General features: G+C 39.3%; 1 protein-coding gene across 1 annotated transcript in view; it reads right to left on the reverse strand.

The window, feature by feature from the left end:
• The window catches only part of CRYBG1 (crystallin beta-gamma domain containing 1), a 232,260-nt gene that overhangs the window by 23,614 nt on the left and 183,596 nt on the right, over window positions 1–25,050 (reverse strand). Inside the window, exons 4-13 of the mRNA XM_027551299.1 lie at window positions 21,114–23,415; window positions 17,823–17,870; window positions 17,617–17,735; window positions 15,057–15,225; window positions 12,617–12,756; window positions 4,423–4,549; window positions 2,723–2,758; window positions 1,879–2,036; window positions 860–986; window positions 623–768 (exon numbers count right to left, since the gene is read on the reverse strand). Coding sequence (XP_027407100.1) covers window positions 623–768; window positions 860–986; window positions 1,879–2,036; window positions 2,723–2,758; window positions 4,423–4,549; window positions 12,617–12,756; window positions 15,057–15,225; window positions 17,617–17,735; window positions 17,823–17,870; window positions 21,114–23,415 — 3,372 coding nt within the window. The remainder of the gene's footprint in view (window positions 1–622; window positions 769–859; window positions 987–1,878; window positions 2,037–2,722; window positions 2,759–4,422; window positions 4,550–12,616; window positions 12,757–15,056; window positions 15,226–17,616; window positions 17,736–17,822; window positions 17,871–21,113; window positions 23,416–25,050) is intronic.

Here is a 25,050-nt window from a genome sequence, read left to right on the forward strand (position 1 = left end):
ATATAATGTAGAGTATGATTAATATAATTAATTCTGCTGTATGCTATATATGAAAATTGTTAAGAGAGTAAATCCTAAGAGTTCTCCTCACAAGGAAAACATTTTTTCTTCTACTATTTTGTATCTATGAGATGATGTTCACTGAACTTATTTTGGTATCATTTCACAATGAATATGTCAGTACTGTATATCAACTATATCTTAATATAACTGGAAGAAAAAATAATAGGAAATATAATAGAGCAGGTGTAGGACCATAAGAAAATCAAATGGGACTTTGTCCCAACTTCAGGTTTCTAATGTTAAATCACTATTATTTGTGTCCAGTCCTAAGAAATTCGTGCGTTTTTTCATGAAGAATGACAAGGGAAGTGAATCTGCAGATTTCATAATGCAACTCAAATTCTGCTCCAATGTTATATTACATATAAAAGATACTATATGAGAAAGATTTTAAAAAGCAGTTATAAAAATACTGTAGCAGTATTAAATGGCTAATTTAATGTTTCATTTTTGAGATATGTACTTATTGAGTGTCTACTCTGGGTCAAAGACTCCATTACTTTAACACAAACCAAAGTGAAGCTCACTATTAAAATCCCCATTGGGTTATTTCACTTACACTCCACTCAGTACATTAATAGACTGTGTCTTCACTCCGTATCCAGTCTCCTTTAAATTAGCAACAATTCCTAATACATCAATACTGGAACCTTTGGATCCAAAGTTTTTTTCACTGTACATTATCATGTGAGCATTTGAAAAATCCTATTGAGAAAAAAAAATTCAAAATTCAAAGACTAGCCAATTATTACTCAAAAATGCCCGAGTATTACTCATTAGCTTTTCTGTAACTTACACCTAATATAGGTCGTAAAGACTGCAGTTCTCCACTGTAGCCTCCCCAGTCATTCCAGTCCTTGTATTCTCCTTCTTCAAGCAAATACTGATGACCTGTAAAGTCAGGCTTCTCATAAGCAACCCAACTACAACAGAAAGAACATGAAAGAGTAGAAATTTTCAGTACTGTTAAAATATCAGTGTCACTGACAAATGTAAATAGCTATAAAGCTAGACATGGACCCATGCATTATGACTACTGGAATTCTTCCCTAGCATTTAAGAGATTAGTAGAATGGCCTCCCTGGTGGCTCAGATGATAAAGAATCTGCCTGCGATGTAGGAGACCTGGGTTCAATCCCTGGGTCAGGAAATTCCCCTGGAGAAGGGAATGGCAACCCACTCCAGTATTCTTGCCTGAAGAATTCCATGGACAGGGGAGCCAGGTGGGCCACAGTCCATGGAGTCACAAAGAGTCAGACATGACTGAGCAACTTTCACTTCACTTCACCAAGAAATTAACCTAAGAGTATATACCAATGTTCCTTAAAGGATTATAGGGAGGTCAGCATGTATGTGTACATGTTTGTCTAAGTGTGTTTAAGAACTGACTCAAAAGAAGTTTAACAAATAAAACTGGATGAACTTTCTTCCAATAACAATTAATATATTGTATATTTTGGGCTACTTATAAGCCATTTTCAAGTGTAGAATTTAAAGAAAATAGGTAAGCTCTATAAAGTACAGAATATGATCCTAAAAAATAGAAAGCAAACTAACAGTTCAATCATTTGGAGCATAATATCAATAAACAAGACTGTAGATTTGATCAATCTGGATGGCCCAATTTATCAGCCTTGCCCAGCTGACTGATCCCAAACTAGCCCATCAAATCCAGGTCACCACTAGCTGAAGAAAACATGTTTATTCACTCCACCCTGCAATTTGGAATGCTATCTTTGGGGGAGAGAGACCATGTTTTTAATGTTATTAAAGGGAATAAAAAGGAATCCTTATAGGTCACTCCTGTCTACTTACATGCCTCGTAGAACTTTCATAGATCCCACTGATACAAATGACAAATGTTCATCTCCAGTGGTTTCTTCTGTTTCACCTCCTTCCATGATAAACCTACCCATCTCTGTTTCCAGCTCCATACATTTTCCTTCAAAGAAAGGCTTTTCATAAATAACTACCTTTAACAGAAATGAGATATGCCAGTAAGTTGTAAGAAGTCAAATATCTCAATAGCTAAACACTAAATCAGTCACTTAATATCACTAAGTCCTGGAACACAAATTTTATAATCACATTTTTAAATTAACTAAATAAAAGTATCTTGTAATTTTAAAAATCAGAATTTTTCTCCTGCTGTGGTATAGCCTGAAGTCAAAGTTCAAAAGACAGATGCATAATTGGTTTTTGTTCAATGTCTAGAATTGATATTTAGAATTTTTCTCAGGCCAAACTAAGGAACCAAAGTATTGTTAAAATGTTTTAAAAATGAAACACACTATAGATCAAACTGTGTGTCACAGATGTGCAAAGCAGAACTAGCAGAAGGAGAATTTTAGAGTAGGGAGAACTTGTCTTGAAAAGTAAGGTTTTTCCTTTCAGGCAAGTAGCAACAGGCCCTGCAGTTGGTAAATACAACTGCAAATTACAGCTTAATACAACAGTGAACCTTCTGAGCCATGGCTGCACACACTTGGTGCTAACTCGTGCTCTCAGCATCACCTTCCACCTGAAGGTGATGGCATGTATAAGCTGGACAACTCCCGCTGACTGCAGTTATGTCTTATGGAAGTGAAACAGAAAATCACGCAAGTATTATCTTCATGAAGATGGAATGGGAGTAAAATTCTTTAAAAATGTACATTACCTTAGGATCTGTAGGGAATTCAACTTTACGGCCACCCTGAAAAGAAAAATAATATTCTAAGAAAAGTGGCTTGTCACTGATAAGTTACCATTTGCTATTACCCACAGCAGTCTGTGATAAGCCATGGAACCACACAGAGCAACTACATTCTGGTTTGTTTAACTGATGTGGAGACAGTTCTAAAATTCCCCAAAATGCAGGGAAGATATGAGGAAGAGTCTCACAGAGGCAGTCTACAAGCTGCATGGTATCTGTGCTTTTTAACCAAATAGATGTTTGGTGGTTGTTTTTTTTAAACTCATTAAACTCCTAAAAAGGCCTATTTCTCACCTCTCTTAAAAAGCAGTCTAAGATTTTACATCTCTAGACTCAAATTCTCACAGGCAGCAACCCTCACCTTCTGTGCTTATTAACCCTGCACTAGGCTCACCCTCCAGCAGGGATACGGGCTCCACTTTGCCCGTCTCCACCTCTGCCGGGATTCAGCTCCCTGTCATCCTGTTCACGCCTATTTGCTGCCTGGCCCTGGAGGCATTTGATTTTGCAACCTCTGGCTTACAAAGCTGTTGAAGTTCACTCAAGTTCACAATATGATCTGAAGGGCTCCTGAAATAATTAGGTTAACTCTTAGATAAATTTAAAACATCCCATAGAGGATGGGTCTATGGGGGTTGCTATATGTTTAGAATAAAGAAATTTTAATCCAAAAATCTCACTAAAATCATAGAAGAGGTGTCACACAAAAGAATTAAATAAGGTAAGAGTTTAAACCAGCAGTGGGAAAGTCAAAAGGCTTTTTAAGTTGTTACATATATAAGTGAAAAAAATAAAGTATAGCCAAAGATCTCGAATAAAGCAAATGAACTATAATTAAAAAGGAATGTGGCTGATTTTAATCAACAAACCAGGGTTCATACAATCAACTAAGTATGCTTTTCAAAAGGAATCCTTTTCGAATTCTGTGAACTTTACAATTCTGTAGGTCATCATTAAAAACTGCCTTCAAAACTTGAGGCAATTCTTTTACATATTCAGAAAAGTTACAAAACTTTACTCTTCGAAAGAGGATTTAATTTTAGAAAAAAAGCCCAGAATTATTTGCATGAAGACAAGCAGACAGATAATTAAGCCACAACCTGTGGCAGGAGGGATAAAATTAAGATAAAAAATTATCTTCCTGACTTTCTAATTTGTTTCAAACTGACTCAGAAGACAACCACAAAGTGGAATTTGAAGAACATGTTTGTAACAGGAGCCTCACTCATGCTGTACGTGTTTAGTGAACCTTCCTATGACGCACCTCAACATGAGGTCAAAACGGGTCACCAGGGAAGCCCTGACTTATCGTGATGCTCTCCTAATTATCCCCTTCTCTAACACCTACAAGCTGGACTTTGTCTGTCCTCCTGATTTAATTCTTCACTTTCTCACTTCTCACATCTGCCAAGGGCCATGCAGAGTCACACATCAGTGACTCTGCATGGCCAAGAACACCTATGGGCTTATCCACATTTTTTTTTCCATCTGTAGCAACTATCAAGTTATCCTTTCTATTATTTCTATCTAGCAATAAGTCCCATCCTCTACATATTTATCTTTTAAAACTCTACTTTATTGCTTTAAAGTCACATCCCATGAATTATCAAAGTCAAGCAAAGAATTACTGACTCTAAGAACACATGATCGGATTCCATCTTTACCATTTTCAGTGGCCGCATGGATCCAATGTATGCCTCCTCTGTATCCCAGAAGGATAAGTCAGGGTATTCACCAGGTTCCAGGATAAAAGGGACACCCTGAAATCCAGGCTCTTCATAAATCAGCCATCTAAATAAGTACCAAGGAAGAAGCAGACAGTTCATCATTTCTGTCAGTGGAACACTGCACCCCACAGATGAGAGAGGACCAGAACAGGGGAGGATGTGGGTCTGGACACACAAGTGTGGGTGCACTTAGTGGAGCAATGTTGGACTCCAGGAGGAATAAGCCATTATATGCACCTCTTGAGCTTCTGTTTGTTTCCTTGGCTTGGCTAGCTTTGTCCACTGATTTTACTTTCTATTATGAACTGTTTCAAAGTTTAAATGTCTGTTACTTCCAAGTAATAAAAGTAGTTATCTTTTGCCCTGTGTATGTATTTACAGAGGCTCCAGCCAGGAGATTTCACACTTTAAAAGGTTATATCTCATTTGTAACCAAAAATAGGATGTTCCACCTAATCATCTGTCATAGTGTCAAAAATTAGGAACAGCTAACAAATATCTAGAGCTTACAAGGAATTCCATCTGATCCTTACAACAATGCTACAAGGAAAAGATACAGTCCCCATTTTACAGGTGAAGTTAAATTGCCCAGGGCCGCACAGCTACAAGTACTAAATGCAGGGCTGATCCAAGCTGACCCCAAAACCAAGGTCCTAGTCATTCTTGAACAGCAGTCTTTCTCATTCCAGCGTGCACTGAACATAATTTCTGCTTTCACAGTCACTCAGGATCAGCACTGGGAGCATGACTTAATGCACAGTGATGTCTGTGGGGGCTCTCAAAGTCTAAAGACTGCTTGTTCCCAGGCCCAATGCTTTTTGAGTCCTTGGACTTGATTTTTATGGTTTTTCAATACCACACCCTTCTATCATACTTGTCAGCTGTCACTTCTGCTGTGGTCAGGCAACCAGAAGCATCACCCTCCTCTAATGTGCTAGAAACCAGGAAACCAGAAAACCATGCCTCACATGAACTGTCCCTAAAGACTGCAGTCTTATCAATTTCTTGGTTCCTTGGAGGATTCTGGTGAAGTCGCTGTTGCTGGAGAAGTGACTTCTTTATAAGAGAGATGGTAATATACCCTCTTGACAAGCAAATGTGACATCTTGGTGATCACTTATACCCACCAATTCTTTATTAGTCTTGCTAAAGCATCCTAGCTGGGCTAACTGTGCCAAGTTCCCCAGAGCACAGGCCACAAGAGGAAGCTGGCTGTAAAGGTAATCTTTTACCTACAAAATGAATCTGATTCTCCCCTCTTTGCTTTTCTCTTGTTCACAGTTTTGGCCCAAGGGCACGTTTTTGGTGAGTTTCTGTTACAGACTGTCCTGGATAAATCAGTAACTTCTTTAGACTTACTAATTATACAGGGATTTATAGTCAAAATCCTACTGGAGACCTGCCAACATACACATACACACACACACACACAATGTTGAGAGGCCGTGTGTGGTGTGGGTGGGGGAATCAAAACTAATCCACAGTGTTAGAAGTCAGGGCAATACTTACAGGGACAACTGGGAGGTGGTGGGAAGGCAGGAACAGAGATGCAGAGAACAGACTTGTGGGCACAGTGGGGGAAGGAGGGGGCAGGACAAATTAAGAGCGTAGCGTGGACACATTCTTTACCGCATGTAAAGTAGGTAGGTGGGAAATTGCTGTACAACACAGGGAGCTCAACCCAGTACAACAACCTAGAGGGGTGGGATGGGGTGCGGGGCTGAGAGGGAGGTTCAAGAGGGAGGGGACACATGTATTCTTCCGGCTGATTCACGCTGTTTTAGGGCAGAAACCAACACGTCATTGTAAAGAATTATTCTCCAATTAAAAATAAATTAAAAAAAGAGAATGCACTACGTCTTTTTTTGGAGCCCAAAGCTCTCAAAGGCACATCACACACTGATTTCATGCCCTAGCTAAATAACAGCAGTTTATTATAAAGTGTGCTTTTCGGCCAATAACAAGCCAAGGGCCTTGAGGTCTGACTCTTCACAAATGAACAGTCTGAATTTTTTATAAACACAGACGATGGCTCATCAACAAGTGATTCTGAGATTCTGACATGGTGCTTACTGAAGTACTCTTTCATTAAGTGTTTTCTTCTACAGTTTGAGTTCTAAGGGTACGTATTCATCTGCTACTAAACATCTCATTTTCCTTGAAGCATACAGCTTAGTCATGTTAACACTTATAGAAGGAAGGTAATCTGGGATAAAGAGGGTTTTGTCCAAAAGCCTGAACACATAAACTGGCACACCTGAAGACTGCTGTTCTGCAAATAGTGAATTCTGAGGGCCTGCTGGGTAACTTCCTCAGTAAATGCTGAGGGCCTGCTGGGTAGCTCAAACACACATTTGTGAATGGGGGTGGACTTTGGAATCTGAAAACTCATATACAGAGTGTGATCCTTTTTCCCCTTAATTCTATTCCAACAAGATACATTATTCACAAGGCCATCAGGAGATAAACTACCTTCGCGCAGTGTGATTTCATTTTCTTTTATTTTCTCATGTATTCAGCCTTTGCCTATATTATGAATAAACTGTATGTCTATAAAGTATGAGTTTAAAAACACAATAACAAATGTGGCTTCCCTGGTGTCAGTAGTAAAGAATCTGCCTGCCAACGCAGGGGACACGGGTTCGATCCCTGATCTGAGAAGATCCCATATGGCCGCACAGCAACTAAGCCTGTGTGCCACAACTCCTGAGCCTGTGCTCCAGAGCCCAGGAATCACAACTGCCGAGCCACGGGCCCTAGAGCCTGTGCTCTGCAACAAGAGAAGCCAGTGCAATGAGAAGCCCTCATACCACAACTAGAGAAAAGCCTGCAAGCAACAAAGATCCAGCACAGCCATAAATAAATGAATACAAATATTTTATAAAAAAAACAAATGCATACATACAAAGGAATACTGTTGAACTAATGTTGAACTAATAACAATGGTCATCCATACATTCATGAAAATCATTCATGTTATTACTCTTTCAGAAACACCCTCTGAATCAGACAAGAAAAACCTTATCTTGTTCACTTGTTCTTAAACCAAAAACAGTTTTTCCAGCTGGATCCTAAGTCTTATTCTCTAGATATGGCTGCACATGAATGTTGGCTACATACAGAAACCAAGGGGATAGTCAGAAGATTTAAATATGAGTGTGCCAACTTTGAGGTTATTCAAACAAGAGCAGGCTCTGAATCTCAAGGGGGGACTGGTACCTTTACAGTGGCGAGGAGTGGGAAGCATCAGTGTAACCGACACTCAAATTTGGCTTGATTAACGCAGCATGAGTATGTGTCACTACCTATAGAAGTAACATCCTTGACAAACCCCTTCAATCTGCATCTGATTATACATGAAGACCTAACTGCCTGTATATAGAAATTTCAGGTGACAGAAGACCAAGTTAAATGATACCATGAAGAAGCACTCAGAAAATCCAGACTATGGCACATACGCTAAGCAGCTGACCTAAATTCTTCCAAAAAATCAATGGCATGGGAAACAAAGATGGGGGTATTTAAGAGATTAAAAGAGACTTTTCAAAGAGATAGGACAACCAAATATATGAGCCTTGCTTGGAAACTAATTAAAAACATCTATAAAAGACATTCCTGAAACAATGGGGAAATTTTGTTTATGGACTATTGGGTAGATATTATCATGGCCATATTGAAAATTATGGTGTGATAATGGTAGTTTTGTAGGAAAATGTCATTTTAGAGAGATTTGGGATGAAGTTTATAGGAATGAAGGGTCACAATACCTGCAACTTACTTTCAAGTGCTCAGAAAAGAAGATAAAGCAAATATGGCAAGATGTTAAGAATTACTGAATCAAAGTGGAGGGTATATGGGTGTTTGATATCCTTTCTACTTTTGTGCTTATGTCTGAAAACTTTCATAATAAAAAGCTGGGCTTCAGTATACTCCTTAAGGAAATATATGCAGTGAATATTAAATAGCAATGAAAAAGAATAAGTACACATATACTCATCAATATGGGGACTCTCAGAAACAATGTGGAGAAAAAGGAACAAGCCACAGCTCCTTATTTTAAAAGTTTTATAAATTTCAAAAGCAAGCACAGCTAAAAATACTGAAAGGACAGATACTATATGGTGACACCACAAAACAAGGGGCTGAGAAACACACAAAATTCCAGAGAGGGATCTCACACGTGGAGAAGTCAGGGGGATGGGAACAGGCGGGCTATGCTGGGTGCTGCAGCAGTGTTAGTAATGGTGAGGTTCTCAGCTGCGCGATGAGGGGCTTGTTTGATTACTAGGCCTCATAGTTCACATACCTACATATATTTTTATATATCAAGTATTTCATGTTAGCATTGACCAAAGAATATGTGGCTATTAAAAAAATGTCCCTCGATTTCAGAACACCTGCATTCTAGTACCTGTTCTTCTGACAACTAATCCTAACAACTAATCCAACCTGATAAAGTGGCCAAAACCTGTCTTCCTTGATTAAATGATGGTGTTGGAACAGATGTTCTTTATGCTGCCTTTGAAGCCTTAAAATTCCTTAATTTTATTTATTAGAAATAGACTCAAGATACACTGTCACTTCTGCAAGGATGGGTGCTGGCATTGCCAGCTGCTTAAAGACAAATCTCACTCAACACAATGTGAGAGGAAAATTTTGTTAGAAAGTTCTCATTTTCCCAAATAAGAAATTAGCAAGTAACACACTGGGTTTGATCCCTGGGTTGGGAAGATCCCTGAAGAAAGGAAAGGCTACCCACTCCAGTATTCTAGCCCAGAGAGTTCCATGGACTGTATAGTCCTTGGGGTCGCAAAGAGTCGAACACAACACTTCCACTTTCACTTCACTTCACTCTGAATGTGTGTATGTCTGGAAAAGCCTAATGCAGATTGAACAGGCCCTGGAGTAAATCTCCTCATGGAATCTGAAGAAGCACCCCCGCACAGCTAAGGCTTCTCTTCCATCAGTTCATAGGACTGCTGCACCAACAGAGGCAGTGTCAGCTTGAATACTTGCTATCAGCTGAATTTCCCCAACCCATCAAGGCTCCCCTTGGAGATCTGTAAAAGTACTACTGACCTGGTACCAAGCTGACTGAGTTCAATAAGCCCAAACTCTGAACTGACATCTAAGGCAGCTTTCTATTACCCTGATGGCAATGAAGAACCAGAAAAAAAGTGTCTGCCACCATGCAAGCCCATCAAAATGTGTAAAATATGACTGGTTTGTAACTACCACCTGTAAGACCAGGTTAAACTCACTGTCAAGGTAAGAAACGTCGTTTAACTGTAGCTCGTTATGCTTCCACATAGCCCAAGCCTGAGTCGTGAAATCATCCAGACATGGAGATAAAAATATGATGCGTGTGTGCGAGCTCAGTCACTTAGTCGTGTCCAACTCCTTCCAATCCCATGGACTGCAGCCCTCCAGGCTCCTCTGTCCATGGAATTTTCCAGGGATGAATATTGGAGTGAGTTAGTGATATTTCTCAGCCTTAAATACTTTGAGACAAAAGACTTATAGGTCTCTTTGATGTTGAAAAACTCAAAAGCAGCAAGAGATGAAGAAACTTTTGTTTAGATTCCTCCTTTTCTTCCTAATCTCTAAATATAAAAGTGCCTAAAGCTCAGATGACTTTCCTACTCTTTTTAATTTATTTAATTGGAGAATAATTACCTTACAATATTGTGATGGTTTTTGCCATACATCAACATGAATCAGCCATGGGTATACCTGTGTCCCTCCATCCTGAACCCTCCCCACCCTATCCCTCTGAGTTGTTCCAGAGCACCGGCTTTGGGTGCCCTGCTTCATGCATCGAACCTGCACTGGTTGTCTTTTTACATATGGCAGTATACATGTTTCAGTGGTGTTCTCTCAAATCATCCCACCCTTGCCTTCTCCCACTGAGTCCAAAAGTCTGTTCTTTACATCTCTGTCTCCTTTGCTGCCATGAATGTAGAATTGTTGGCACTGTCTTTATAAATTCCATATATATACATTATATACAGTATTTGTCTTTCTCTCTCTGACTTACTTCACTCTGTATAATAGGCTCTAGGTTCATTCACTTCATTAGAACTGATTCAAATATGTTCCTTTTTATACTGAGTAACATTCCATTGCGTATATGTGCCACAACTTCTTTATCCATTTATCTGCCGATGGACATCTAGGGTACGTCCGTGTCCTAGCTATTGTAAACAGTGCTGCAATGAACACTGGGGTACATGCGCCTCTTTCAGTTCTGGTTTCCTCGGGGTGTATGCCCAGCAGTGGGATTGCTGGGTGAAATGGCAGTTTTATTCCCAGTTTTTTTAAGGAATCTCCACACTGTTCTCCATCATGGCTATACCAATTTGCATTCCTACCAACAGGGTAAGAGGGTTCTCTTTTCCCAACATCCTCTCCAGCATTTATTGTTTGTAGACTTTTTGATGATGGCCACTCTGACCGGTGTGAGAAGATAACTCATTGTGGTTTTGAGTTGCATTTCTCTAATAATGAGTGAGGTTAAGCATGAAGATCTCATCCAGTATGGGGTTTAGATACCTTCTCCATGCCCATGACTCCAGGTTATATCTCCAGCCTGCCTACCCCACCTAAGATTCCAGTGTCATGTATCCAGTCACCTTCCTGACCTCTTACCTGAATGCTTGAATGGGTAGTTGGCATCTCCCATCTAACCTCCAAAACAAAACACCTGGATTTCACTCCTCCTCCCCATTTTTTTCTATTCCAATAAATGCTGTGGTCCCAAACCCTGGACATTTCTCTGCCCCTCATACCCCACATAAAACCTGTCAACCAGTGTTGTTGGTTCTGTCTTCAAAATGTATCCAGAATCTGACTGTTCTTCTACCACTACCATCACACCAAGTCACCGAAACACTTCTCGCCTATGTAATTGCAAATCTTTGCTTCCACTCTTAGCTCTTTACAATTTACTTTTTCACAGAAGCTAGAGTGATGCTCCTAAAACACAAGTTAGATTAAAGTCCTCCAATGATCTCTTATGTTCCTTGGAGTCACCTAAAATCCCTCTGGAGTCCTACAAGGGCTGACATGATATGAGCCCTCTCCACCACCAATCCTCCTGGCTCACTCGACTGCAGCCAGACCGCTCCTCAATTGCTCAAACATCCCCTGGAGGGCTTTGCAAACACTGGGCTTCCAGCCTAGGACACTTCTCTACCCTGCCTCCCCGGGATGTCCCACAGCTGACTCCCTCACGTCCTCAGATCTCTGCTTAAAAGTCACCAGGGACTTTCCTGACTACTCTCTAAAGTAGCACTTCCACGGTCCCTCTCCATAATTTATGTTTCCTGTAGTATTTACCTTTGGATTCATTACATATGTATTATCTTACTCATATTCCATTAATATAAACTCTTGAGCAGTCTCTGAATATATGAATACTTATAAATTACATATATATAACTGCTGAATATACTATAAACTTATTGGAAAACATACACAAAGATAACATCTGAAAAGGCGATTTTAAACGAAATATGCAGAAGCTTTAGTGCTTTTCCCTGCATTTCGGTGCACGGCTGTCACATGCCCTGGGCTGTGCACTCCACTGCGGGGGCCACCAGCTTCAGTTCTGCAGCCTGCACTTTCTAGCCTAATTTCTCCCCTATCTGAAATATTCCCGCTTCCTTCAAAATACTCTTGCAGTTTCCTGTAATTTTTGAAATCAACATCCTAGGGGCTTTGGAAAGCATTGTGTGAAACTGTCAAAGGAAGTCGTATGCGTGTTGGCCTCCATCCCACATGAAATATCAAGGGCACACACGCTTTGAATCACCTCCTCTGAATTACCGTGAAGGTATAATCTGCAACTCAGCTCTGAATGAATCAGGTTCCTTTGCGATAAGGCAATCTCCACATTAAAAATGCAGTTTTCTCCCTGCACTTCCTCCAAGAAACCATTATCATTTACAAGAAAGCTGAGTTATAGTAACATAGTAACCAAAAATAAGATTTTTATGTGCCTTATAAAAAAATAATAAAAGCTTTTAGTCAATAATTACTTAACAGGATAACAAATTAGAGATAGATTATCTGAAGTCCTCTTTTCACACTCAAAAAAGAGCTTCATTAAAACTGTATTGCAAATACTCACGTGCCCCAATGTACTTTAATGGAACAAGTCTTCTGTATTATGCCAAACCCTTGCATTTCTTCAGTATCATCAAAGTAGGAATTTAGAAGTCCTAACCCTTCTGGTTCAGTAAATAAGTCAATCTGACTAACTCTGTAATCCTAAAAAATAAAAAAAATTACATGAATACAGTATATATGTATAATAGTAACACCATGTATTAAACTCTACATTAAGCTCATTATTCTCTTTTTTTAATAATTAAAATAAGCTTTAAACATTGCACAGATCATCTGCCACTTTATCCCTTTCCTGTTCTCACTCAGGACCTAATATGTGATCTTTTGGGGAATACACATTGCATTAGTCATGTATCTCAGCATTACATTCAAGCAAAGACCACCAGAACTGCATCTCAAGAGTTTTGGAACATTATTTATTTCCCTTGTCTTCACTGAAAACCCTGCCTGGCTTTCCTTGGTAACCTGGGTTTTAGTTCCTTGCTCTCCTGTGACCATCCATATCCAGAGACACTAGTCTATAGAGTGGCTGCCTCCTCAGCTGTCGTCTTGTGCCCACGGGCCCCTGCGGTAACACTCCTTGAGTATGATGTGGGTTTGGTCTAAGTCATAAAGGCAAAGGTGCATGTTTACGGTGATTTACAAATCTCTGCACTTTGGTCACTGTTCCATGCCCTGCATGTCCATCAAACACACTACAAAAGGCCTCTCCTGGCTGAGTGCCTGGGCCCTGATCGAATATTTATTGAATCTCTTCTATGTTGCAGAGCAAGGTGAACTGAGGTACAGAAAAAATGGTAACACTTGGGTCAGTTCAGGGGCAACTGTTTCAAATATTAACAAAAGGAACAGTTAATGAGCTGAAAAGGTGATTCCCTTGAATATATGTTGTGACTTTTATGTGTCAAGGAACCATAAACACAATCTGTTAACAAAAAAATTCATCATGTATTAGGAACCATAAAAGTGTTCCTTCTCTTTAACATGACACCATTCTGAAAAACTTATCTCAAGGACATGAATCATAAAATGTATACATTGTTAAATGCACAAAAATACTCATGAAGCATTTAAGATAGGAAAAAGCTTAAATCCCATAGTAAGAAGAAAGGTAAAACAACTGAAAGCACATCATATCAGTGGGATATGATGCTCAATAAAACTCCACACCATGTAATACCATGAAAAGCACTAACTGCACGAGGCCTGCTACCATCAGCCAAAACAGGAGGTCTCTGGACCAGCATGCTTCACTTCCCTCAGCCCACCTTCCTGGACCCTAAATCCCGACCCCACCAGATTCTCATCTCTCTCGCAGTTGCAAATCATCGAGAGATGTTCCACGTGGGAGTATAACCATCAGCAAGCGGTACAGAGAGAGTAAAAAAGAGATTGAGAGTCAGTGTTAAAGGAAAACAACATGTACTTGTATAATGATTACAATTACAGAAAAAGCAGATTATAATATGGCCAAGAAAGAGCAGAGAATTCAGAAAAATGAAGGAGAGACACTACATGAGAGATAGGATTTGAATGATATTTTAAAACATTGCTTTATTATGAGTAATAAATAAAAACTGCAGATAAATTATTCCACTATGACATTTCAAAACGGTGTCTGTTACATCTTGCATAAAGTCTATCACATTATGTACTTAAAATTATTAAGAGATAAATCATTTAGAATACCAATTATCATCTAAGTCACTCAGAAATGTTGACCCAGGAAATAACATTTTATTCTGCCAAAAACTGTTAGTCATTCTTACTCATTCTCATTTTGGAACATGTCTTTTTCCCCTGTTGCACTCTGATACCCAAGTCTAATACACAAATGGAGCTTTTTCACTTGGAAGATACCTTTTACATTTTTAAAAGGTAAAGAATCATCAAATTCCAAGAACCACAAAGAACTGATTCAAGTTCCTCATTAATGAATAAATAACCAAGAAATGTTTACCCAATCCATAAAGTGGCCTTAAGTACTCATTTTCTTAAAACTCACATGAAATCCCAGAGTTAATAGCTGAATTATCTTTGGATTATTTAGTTTTCAAAATAGTCCTGTAAGCCACTCAATAAGAACTCACAGAGCAACCAAAAAAATAAGTAAAAGAAAAATCTGTTCTTACAGAGTTCATCAAAACTAGGTTATTAAATAAAATACATTTGCAGATGGGAATGGGGGCCAGGAAAGAGGATTCATGTTTCAGGATTTATTCTGAAGAAAAAGACTGATTAGAATGTTTCTTTTCTAATTAACATGTACAAATATTTAAAATATAGAAAACCTATCCATAAAACACAAAATATTTTTCCCAATCACTTTTATCACAAAATGAAACTCTCAAAAGAATCACATTCAGCATTCAGTAAGTATTTGCTGAATGAACAGATGAAATCCAGTTTGCCTCTATTAAAAGCTTACTAATTTTACCCACCTGGACCACAAGTCTGATAGAACCAATCACCATGGGCTTAGTCGACACTGCCTCATCCTCATTTCTCTCCAAAATATCTTCTATACCCCAGAGACCAGAGAGTTCCAATTCTCCTTCTTCTAAGGGGATGGAGTGCCCTTCAAAATTTGGTTTCTCATACAAAATCCAACTAAGAATAAAACACAGCAAAACTATTAGCCAGTCTTGGTGAGAGAGATTTTGATTAGTGAAATATTCTGGCCAATAGAGTGTGTGAGTGTGAGTGTGAACGTGTGTGTGTGGATCATCCTGACCCAAGGATCAAACCTGGGTCTCCTATATTGCAGGTGGATTCTTTATCATCTGAGTCACCAGGGAGCCCCTTATAAATAATATATTAGTGGCCAATTCTCTCCCCAGTAGCTCAGTGGTAACGAATCTGCCTGCCAGTGCAGGAGATTCAACAGGAGACGCAAGTTTGATCCCTGGGTCAGACAGATCCCCTGGAGAAGGCAATGGCAACCCACTCCATTATTTTTGCCTGGAGAATCCCAGTGGACAGAGGAGTCTGGCAGGCTACAGTTAATGGAGTTGCAAAAGAGTAAGTCATGACTTAGCAACTAAAACAAAACAACAATCAGGATTTTAGAGAATTTTTGACTATCAGTATGAACATTATAGAGCTACTAATTTTTATAGTAGCTCTATAGTATAGTAAGTTTGCCAGTTGGTGGAAACATAGTAATGTCAGATAAATGGACTTTTATTGTAATGTTTTTTCTTCTTATATATGTAAAAAACACTTTTGAGGGTTTTAACTTACATATTAGAGCCATATCAACGGATATACTGATACAAAGGACTACTACATGCAGGCTAATGGAAAGCATTTTTCCAGTTTTATTGAGATCTAATTGACATATAGCATTGTATTAGTTTTGGCTGTACAACATGACCATTTGATATGTGTGTATATTACAAAATGATCACCATAGTAAGTTTATTTAATAAATCCACCACCTCACAGTTAAACAATCTTTTTTCCTGTGATGAGAATTTTTATGATCTATTCTTTAAGCAATTTTCAAATATACTATGTAATACTTTTTTAATGACCCAGAAAGCACATTTATTCTTCTCAGCAACATACAAACACTAAATAAAGACCTCGTGACAATATATAACAGTGCTAGTCTTAAGTGCTCATATTTCTAAGAAAAGAGAGACACTAAGAAAAGTTGAAGAATCAGTATTTCATTAAAAACAAAATTATAATTTTCAGTTTTCAAATTTAAGAACAAAAGCTAATTGTATTTTCCCAGTGAATATGTTGAATATACAGAAAAATATATTAAAATATCTAAAGTCTAAAAGGAAAGATGCTGCATATTTAATCAAATGGAGAGACCCAAAGAAAAGCTTACTAATTTTTAAAACCATAAATGCCTACAGCCCTACACCTTTTTTTTAAACAAATTTATAAATAGGTACCAAGATTCATATTTATGCCAAGTAAGTGATTTTTTTTTTTAAACCGCTTTTCTTTATTCAATTTCCTGTGTATTTCCTTGAAGCAGTTAAGCTGGCAATACAATTTTTTTTCACCAGTTTCTTTACTTAACAAAAACTACCTGCTGTCAAAAAGTTAGAAAATAAATTTTAGATTAGTCCTTCACTGAACTGTCACTTAAAAAGTTAGCCAAGATATTTCCCTTATAGAATTTTTAAAATTCCTATCAGTATGCTTAGTGCATGGCCTATCAACATGAGTAGTGCAATTCTTACCAACCTTATGGAAAATTAAAAAACCAAAAGTATATTACGGACTCTGGTGATCATTAGTCCAAACCAACATTATGTGGGAAAAATGGGAAAAAGAAATTTATACTGCTGCATTTTTCTGATTCCTCTAGCATCAACATGCATCATTCCTAGAATCAGAAATGTTAAAAAATGTTTTTCTTAGATATGCTTTTAGTATTCACTAAGACTATGGTTTTTCCAGTGGTCATATATGGATGTGAAAGTTGGACTGTGAAGAAAGCTGAACGCCAAAGAACTGAAGCTTTTGAACTGTGGTGTTGGAGAAGACTCTTGAGAGTCCCTTGGACTGCAAGGAGATCCAACTAGTCCATTCTAAAGGAGATCAGTCCTGGGTGTTCTTTGGAAGGACTGATGCTAAAGCTGAAACTCCAATACTTTGGCCACCTCATGCAAAGAGTTGACTCATTGGAAAAGAGTCTGATGCTGGAAGGGATTGGGGGCAGGAGGAGAAGGGGACGACAGAGGATGAGATGGCTGGATGGCATCACCAACTCAAGGGACATGAGTTTGGGTGAACTCCAGGAGTTGGTGATGGACAGGGAGGCCTGGCGTGCTGCAATTCATGGGGTGGCAAAGAGTCGGACACGACTGAGCGACTGAACTGAACTGAACTGAAGACTAGTATTGTCTGCCCTTCATATTGTTCAGTTCAGTATATTGTTAAGGGCATAATTTAAAATAAGTACTGAGGACCAAACAGACGATTAAAAATGTGAAACACACTCTCCGAGTCAGGAACACAAAGTGCCGCTCTTACCATCCTCTAACGACTTTTACTAGTATCACAGGAGAGAGGCTCCAGGTGCTACAATCCTCCACGTCACTGAACACTTCAATACATGCCTCTGAGATGTCGGGCTCGCTGTATATCACCACCTAAGAAAGTGAGAGTGGTATCAAGTGCTGTTGTTGCACTTTGTCAAGTCAAAATGATTCTAGACAAGGAACAGAAAATACTCTTACTTTTCCAGGTCGGGGATTGATTTTATTCTGGACGCTTCCTCTAATTGTCTGTAATCAGATGAACAAAAACACAACAAATAATTAAACTTCATGGAAAGTCTCCTTTTCCCCTCCCATGATCCTTTAAGTAAGGTCATATTTGCCTCACACTTGTCAATTTGGAAACATATCTACATATCTACTTTGATCTATACCAAAGTCATATTAAAACTTGAATCTATTAAAGGTAAGGGTTTTTTTCCCCCTCTAATTGATTTTGCCATTTCAGTTTCTCCTCATTTATATGCTTAGGAGATTTTCACCAACCTGGGAAGTTGAGGGTCCAAGAGTCAGACCTATGTTTTATACCAGTTCACAGAACCAGAATTCAGCTAAGAGATCATAATTCAAACCATCCCAGTACAATTTCAAATAAACAGAGAAATTATAATGGATCAATCACTTATCCAGAATGAGCTGAATCAATTCTGTGCGTTCCTATACATATCTTATCTGAATCTATAAATTCTGTTTCATCACATAACAACTAAATAAAGTGTTTATGGTATATCTCACAATGCTCACTGCACATGGTTATTTAATCCCTTTGAGAGGAACAAAATATATTTTTATACAACTACAAAACTAATCATTTTCAAGCCCATCTGACAAGACCAGTAAAACTAGAAATGTTCAAGATAATAAAAATGTAATTACACTTGTAAAAATATGATAGAACATGGACTACTTTCATTGCTGACCAAGATGCCCATTCTAAGGACTGCCTGTGATCTGATGGCTCTTGCATCACACCAGGGTGGACTATGACTGAAAGGCCACAGGAAGGGCCTCAGTAGAGCATTATTACAGATTAAAATGGCATATGCTTATTTATATGTGCACATTTCAAGAAGATAAGCTAAAGAAAAAGCCTGATATTACAACAAAATTTCAGACATTAAAAAGAGAATACTTTTACAGTCAACAAAGCCCAAGACCTAAAGAAAAACAAACAAAAAAATTTTTTTAATCATAAAAAGGCCTAGAGAAAGTATAAAGTACTCTGTTTCTCTTTTTCACTCCACTTGACTGGGTTTTTCAAGAGATTCCATAGTGAAACTGTGTACTCTGTTGTCAGACTCACCGGATTGTTGTTAAATAAGAGAAGTGATCTAAGAATGATTAAGGAGAGAGAATAAGGCTGGACCAGTGGCAATTTTGTGCTTGAGACAAATACTTAAAAATTGCATGATTTCTAAGTGCTATAGGCTGATTCAGTTTTATTTGTTTACAGCAGTGGTCCTCAAAGTGCAATCCAGGGGTCGCTGGAGGGTCCCCAGTGCCCTTGCAGAGAGTCCATGAGGTCAAAATGATTTTCATAATTAGAAGAGGTTGTCTTTTTCACTTTCTCTCACAGGTATAGAGCAGAATTTTCCAGAGGGTCCATGACGTGATGACATCATTGTTCTGGTGGATACTGGAATGTGCATTTGTGTGTTCTGTTTTAAATTTTTCTCAGTATTAATTACTTATTTTTTTTACTGGCTGGACCGCATGGTGTACGGGTAAGGGAGTTAGAGAAGGTGAGGTTCTGAAAAAGAACGAGACCAGCACTTTACAGGAACAGATCACCTTTAATGAGGCGAGAACGGGCAGCAGTCAGATTAGTGAGCTCCTGCACTAACCCAAGAAAAGAATAAGTATATATAGGCATATATGTGGAAATCTACTCTCTTAAGGGGGCCTGTTCTTCTCCAAGGTTGTTCGGAGTAGTTATCTCCTAAACAGCTGGGGCAAGGAATTCTGGAGATCGGCCAGAGGCCAGACTGGCTGGGAGCTGGGCGTAATCAACCTTAATGTCTGTTTGTTTTTTTTTTTTTTTTTCCCTTCAGGTGAGAGTTGTTTTTCATAGAATGGTGGGGAGGACCTGGTGGGGAGTTTTAACTCCAGGCAATTTTGAGCCATGTAACTTTCCTTCATGTGGCATATGGGATGTTACTTTCTAACCAAGTATCAAACCCATGCCCCAAGCCCTGTAGAAGCTGAAATCTTGACCACTGGACCACCAGGGAAGTCCTCAGTATTAATTTCTACTATAATAGATTCCAGTAGGCATAACCCATGGGAACAAAAGCTCTTTGGGGTCCTTAATAAGTCTTATTGTATATCTACATCTAGATGTGTGTGTGTGGGTGGGTGGGTATGTGTGTATGGCATCCTAGGAGTAAAAAATTTGAAATCTTTTGAAAAAAGAGATCTGAGCCTCTGCTGAAAGTTCAACTACCCTTTTGAAAGAGGTTCCAGAATTATATTCCATGATAGGCTTGTAGCAAAAAACAATACAACAAATTTAAATGGGGCAGTGCCCTGTACAAATGAGGAAGGGGGCAGGATATTTTCTGCCTGGTTCTCATCTTCACTTGCCAGGTAGCCTGGTTCACAGGGTGGGCAACAGGAATACAGTTCCCACTTCTGTTTCTGGGCTTAGCAGAGCTGAGTTCTAAACTTTATCATCTTCTTCCCTCTTTCAACTTGAGTATCAAGCATCGTAAATGAAAACCACAAATGGATGTCAAAAATTGAGTAAAGAAAACAACTTATAGCAGTCAGAAAAAAGATGGAGAAATCAAAATCATATTTTGCCATCCTCTCTACTATATTACAGGAAAGCACCAATGTAAACCGAATTCTTTATTCCCCAACAGCTTTGCAAGAAAAAATATTTCCCTAATGAAAACTAATTCCAAATAAAGAGAAAACATTTTCTCAGCCATGTGGGATAAACATGGACTCCTATGTAGGGGAAGAAAGAGCGAATCTCAAAGTGCAAAAGAAAGGATTAGGAATAAGATTCTTTGGTGGGGGCAGGGGGTGGGGGTTCAAGATAAAGGAAGCCTTCACAAATCTTCACTAAATTCCAAGTATAGTGTTGAGCATCTTTACACAGAACTACCGAAGAAAAAACACCCTGTCTCTGAATTCTCAAGGTACCTTATCTATACCTTTCACAATACAACATATAAATTCGCAAGTGCCCTAAAATATTTGTAGCTTATTTTTCCCTGCTAGAGTATGAATGCCTTGAGAACAGTATCCAAGTACCTTTTCTCTTGAACTTTAACCTCCATTGTACATATAGTAGATTTTCAAATGTGATGAATGAGTTAAGAAATTATTGTACAGGAGCATAACCGTTTTTAAACAAATAACATGAATTGCTCATCACCCCGCTTTTCCTCTGATTTTTTAACTACCTCAAATAAATGAGACTATGTTGCTACTTACTGTTGTATCTGATAAGTTGCTACTTACTGTTGTATCTGATAATGCCATTCCAGAAAAAGAAATGCTTGGGTCAAACCGGCTGGCTTTGAAGAGACCAGTGAAGTCTGTGTCACTGCTTCCATAGCTCGGCAAGTTTGATTTAAGAACACTTTCAGTATGATTAGACGTATCACCGTTGGTCTTCAGTTTTGAAAATTCAGAAAATTTAGTTTCTGACATGGGAAGGTTGCTTTGCAGATCCAGATCCTTTTTGGTTTCCTCTTTTTGCGGGCACTTTTCCATGGGGCTCAGACTTTTCAATGCCGAATGAGACGTATCTGACGAGTTGAAATTGAAGACCTTTAAGTTACTGGCTGGCAGACTTGGTTGTTCTTTCTCTGTACTACAGGGTGGGGCACTCTCAGCCACAAGCTGCAACACGGAAGGTCGAGAAAGAGAACTGCTATGAGCAGTACCGAAAGATGTGGTCATGGTATTGACTGATGTTACAGAGGGAGAAAAGATTTTGTCTTGTGGTAGAGAAGATAACAAGCTTGAGAAAAGTGCACTTTTTTCTAGCCTCGATCTCTTGACTCCACCATTTTGGACATCCTTGTTCTCTTTGTCATTGACTTCTGGAGCTGCCAGGGGCTCATCTTTCCCATTAGTATGAGTCTGCAAGGACTTGAAGAGGACACTCTGTTCAGTGGATGATCGTTTGGGCCTCAGTTTGGATTTGGTGTCAAGATTCTGCATCAAATGTAAAGCTGGTGACATTTCCAACTGGCCTTCCTTTTTCTTCCCCAAACCAAAGGTAAACACGTTGGGATCAAACACCTTTTCTAAATTGTCCTCGTGAATAGGTGGCATGGCAAAGTGAGGGGCAGGGGAGTTTGGTAGCCTGGTCTTCTTCTTCTTCTGGGGCATACACACAGTGCTGTCCATCTTTTTTATAATCTCAGTGAATTTTTCCATGTCAGAAGAAGAATCGAATACACTATCATCACTACCAGCAGAGATGTTCAAAAGACTGGCAGGACTGCCCTGGCCATTCACAGCACTCTGACTGGGTCTTTGGGGGGTTTCTAAATGACTTCTGTTGTCAGGGAGGCTGGTGGCGGTGGATTCAGCCTTCAGGGGTTTTTCGTTGTCCTCACTTTGAGCCTGGACAGGCAGAGTTGCTTCTGATTCAGGCGGCATGACTTGTGCGCCAGATTTTACTATATGTTCCTCTTTGCAGTGAATGTGTTTGGGTGATGTGCCCGTATTGCCCTGTACTTCCTCTTTCTGGGGAGCACCACTTGCAACGGAAACCACTTGGAGTTCATTATTGTGACAGCTTGGCAACTGTGCTTCTCTAACTTCAGAGCTTTCTGTGATGATCTGGGAGCAGACCCCCTCCATGCTCTCCACAGGGAGCACGAAGGACCTGACCTGGACTAGGACCTTGGATGGACACTCATCTCCCACAGCTTGCGGGCTGTGCTCTGGGGACAAAGGAGGGCTTGTCTCCCCTCCTCCTTCTCTTCCTCCTGCAAGTTTGGAGGGGGGCATTGTCTCATTATTATGATGAGATACAGGCAGAGTACATCCATTATGGCTTTCTGACTCTCTGAGATCAGTGCACAGAGAACTGCTTACAGGAGCTTGAGCACATGTGTCTTTGGTATCATCTGCAGGAATGGGGGCAGCCAGTGACAGAGAAGGCCCATTAGATGACTCAGCTGGGGGCTGTGAGTCAGAAAATCCAGGCTGCGGGTTTGGTATGGCTGTTGGAGGCGGATCTTTGGTATCAAGAATGGCAGGGGTGTTTTCTGCCATATTAGTCATATTTTCAAGTTCAAGTCTTTTGCTGTTAGCAGCCTTGGAGTCATTCTCTCCTAAGATCTCCTGGTCCTTAACGGGAGTCAGAGCAGCAACCACTGGTTCGGAAGGGCAGCCAGCATCTGTTTGCACAACTACCTTATCACCTTGGGAAAGCTGAGAAACAGGAGTCTCCTCTTCAGGAAGCATCACTTTGGCTTCTGCAGATGACAGCTTCCCCGGCACACCGTTCTGGTGACTATTTGGCATCACCTTCTTTTCAGGCAGCTCCATTTCCTTGGCTTTTTTGGCTAAATTCAGCTTTGCCCTCTCGACAAATGTTTTATTAGACGCAGGAGTGTTCTTCAAACCTCGAATGTCAGTGTGTCTTGGGCTGCTGTTTGCCCGCTTGTTTTCAAATAAGGAGATTTTGGTGGCAGTGTTTCCTTTGTGAACTGGCTGGCTAAATGGATTATGCTCACTTCCCAAACTGTCAAGATTCTTAGAGTTTTTAAGATTTAGTTCCACGTGTTTGGGCCTGGCAGGGCTGCAAGAATAAAACAGTATCAAGATAAATTTATTGACCTAGGTTTTAAAGCAAACACAGCAATTTACTACAAAACTGAAAAGCCAACATCTGATAGGTAACATTTTATGAAATTATTTTTAAACCATCCTATATATACTGTCAATTATCTTTAATGGATGTTTCGCTTTCTTATGAGGGATGAGAAAATTATACAGCTAAGAAACTCTAGAGGTGAGAGGTTAACAAGTTTATCATAAGCACAGTGCTTGGCACTAGAGTTGGCCCAAAGAACATTAGAACAAATTTGAATACTTCATGCACTCCCATACTTTAAATATGTATGATTTTCCCCAGAACCAACTGTACTACTTATCATAACTTTTTAATTTTCATTATCTCAAAGAGCTGGATTATAAAAAATATTTATTATTTACCTCTTCAAACAGTTTATTCCCTTCATCCTTCCTCCATAAAATTTTTCTGATTACATAAAGTGTGTTCACTAGAGACCATTTGGAAAATATAAAGACAAAAAATCACTCATAATCCTAACCACTCAAACAATATCCCTGTCAACATTCTAGTACACTTCCTGTCTTTTTTGTATGCATAGGGAAATATTTTCAACAAAATTGAGATTAGTCTGTTTATAGAGTTTGGCACCTCCCCTTGAATTTAACATTTTTCAAGTTACTAAAAACTTATTTGAAAAGTCTTTATAACGTCTGCACGTAAAAGTCCAGCGTATAGATGTGCCATAACTTACTCATCATTACTCAACTGTTGGTTCTGCCACCATTTGTTCTCCTCCCTTTCTCACATTTCTTGGGTGTAATTGTGTTGTGCAGCGCTAAGTCTCCTCAGTCATGTCTGACTCTGTGACCTCTTGGACCATGGCCCGCTAAGCTCCCCCGTCCACAGGATTCTCCAGGCAAGAATGCTGGAGTGGGTCTTCCCGACCCAGGGATCAACCCATGTCCCTTACATCTCCTGCATTGGCAGGTGGGTTCTTATCACTAGGGCCACCTGGGAAGCCCATGAAATTAAAAGTCTTTGAATGTATACAGTTTTCTTTCTGAGGAAAAAAAATGTGCTCTGGCTCTTACGCTAATTATCTGGGTGAACTTGGTCAAGTTACTTTAGCTCTCTGGACTCTACCTTCTCTATAAAAACTAACAAACGAAAAACTAGATAGTTTAGAACAGAATTGGTTCACACACACACACATATTATGGTTGAAGACATCCTTGTAGTTCTCTTCAAGGGTTGCCGTTAGGGACAGTAGAGACTGGGGGATGGAACTGCTGGCCAGCAACCCTCCTTTCAACTAGAATCACTCTGACTTATCTATTACATATGTCACTTTTACATAAGCTTTCCAAGAAGAACAGACTCTAAAACAAAAACAAAAATATGTCTAAATCATTGGTCTAGTGGTTTATAAAAGGTAAGAGATAACAGCCACTAACATTCACTAATGGCCAAGCACTTGCTATGGCCTGCCTCATGTGCAATTTTACACATTCTCTCTTAAGATGAGGAAATTGAGGTCTAGAAAAGGTAAGTAATTTGCCTGAAGTCACACAGCTATTAAGTGACAGAAGCCAGGTGTTCTTGTTTCAGATGCCATGTTCCTAACAACGCTTCTATCCT

The sequence above is a fragment of the Bos indicus x Bos taurus genome, chromosome 9, assembly GCF_003369695.1.
Source record: "Bos indicus x Bos taurus breed Angus x Brahman F1 hybrid chromosome 9, Bos_hybrid_MaternalHap_v2.0, whole genome shotgun sequence".
In the NCBI taxonomy this organism is placed as follows: domain Eukaryota; kingdom Metazoa; phylum Chordata; class Mammalia; order Artiodactyla; family Bovidae; genus Bos; species Bos indicus x Bos taurus.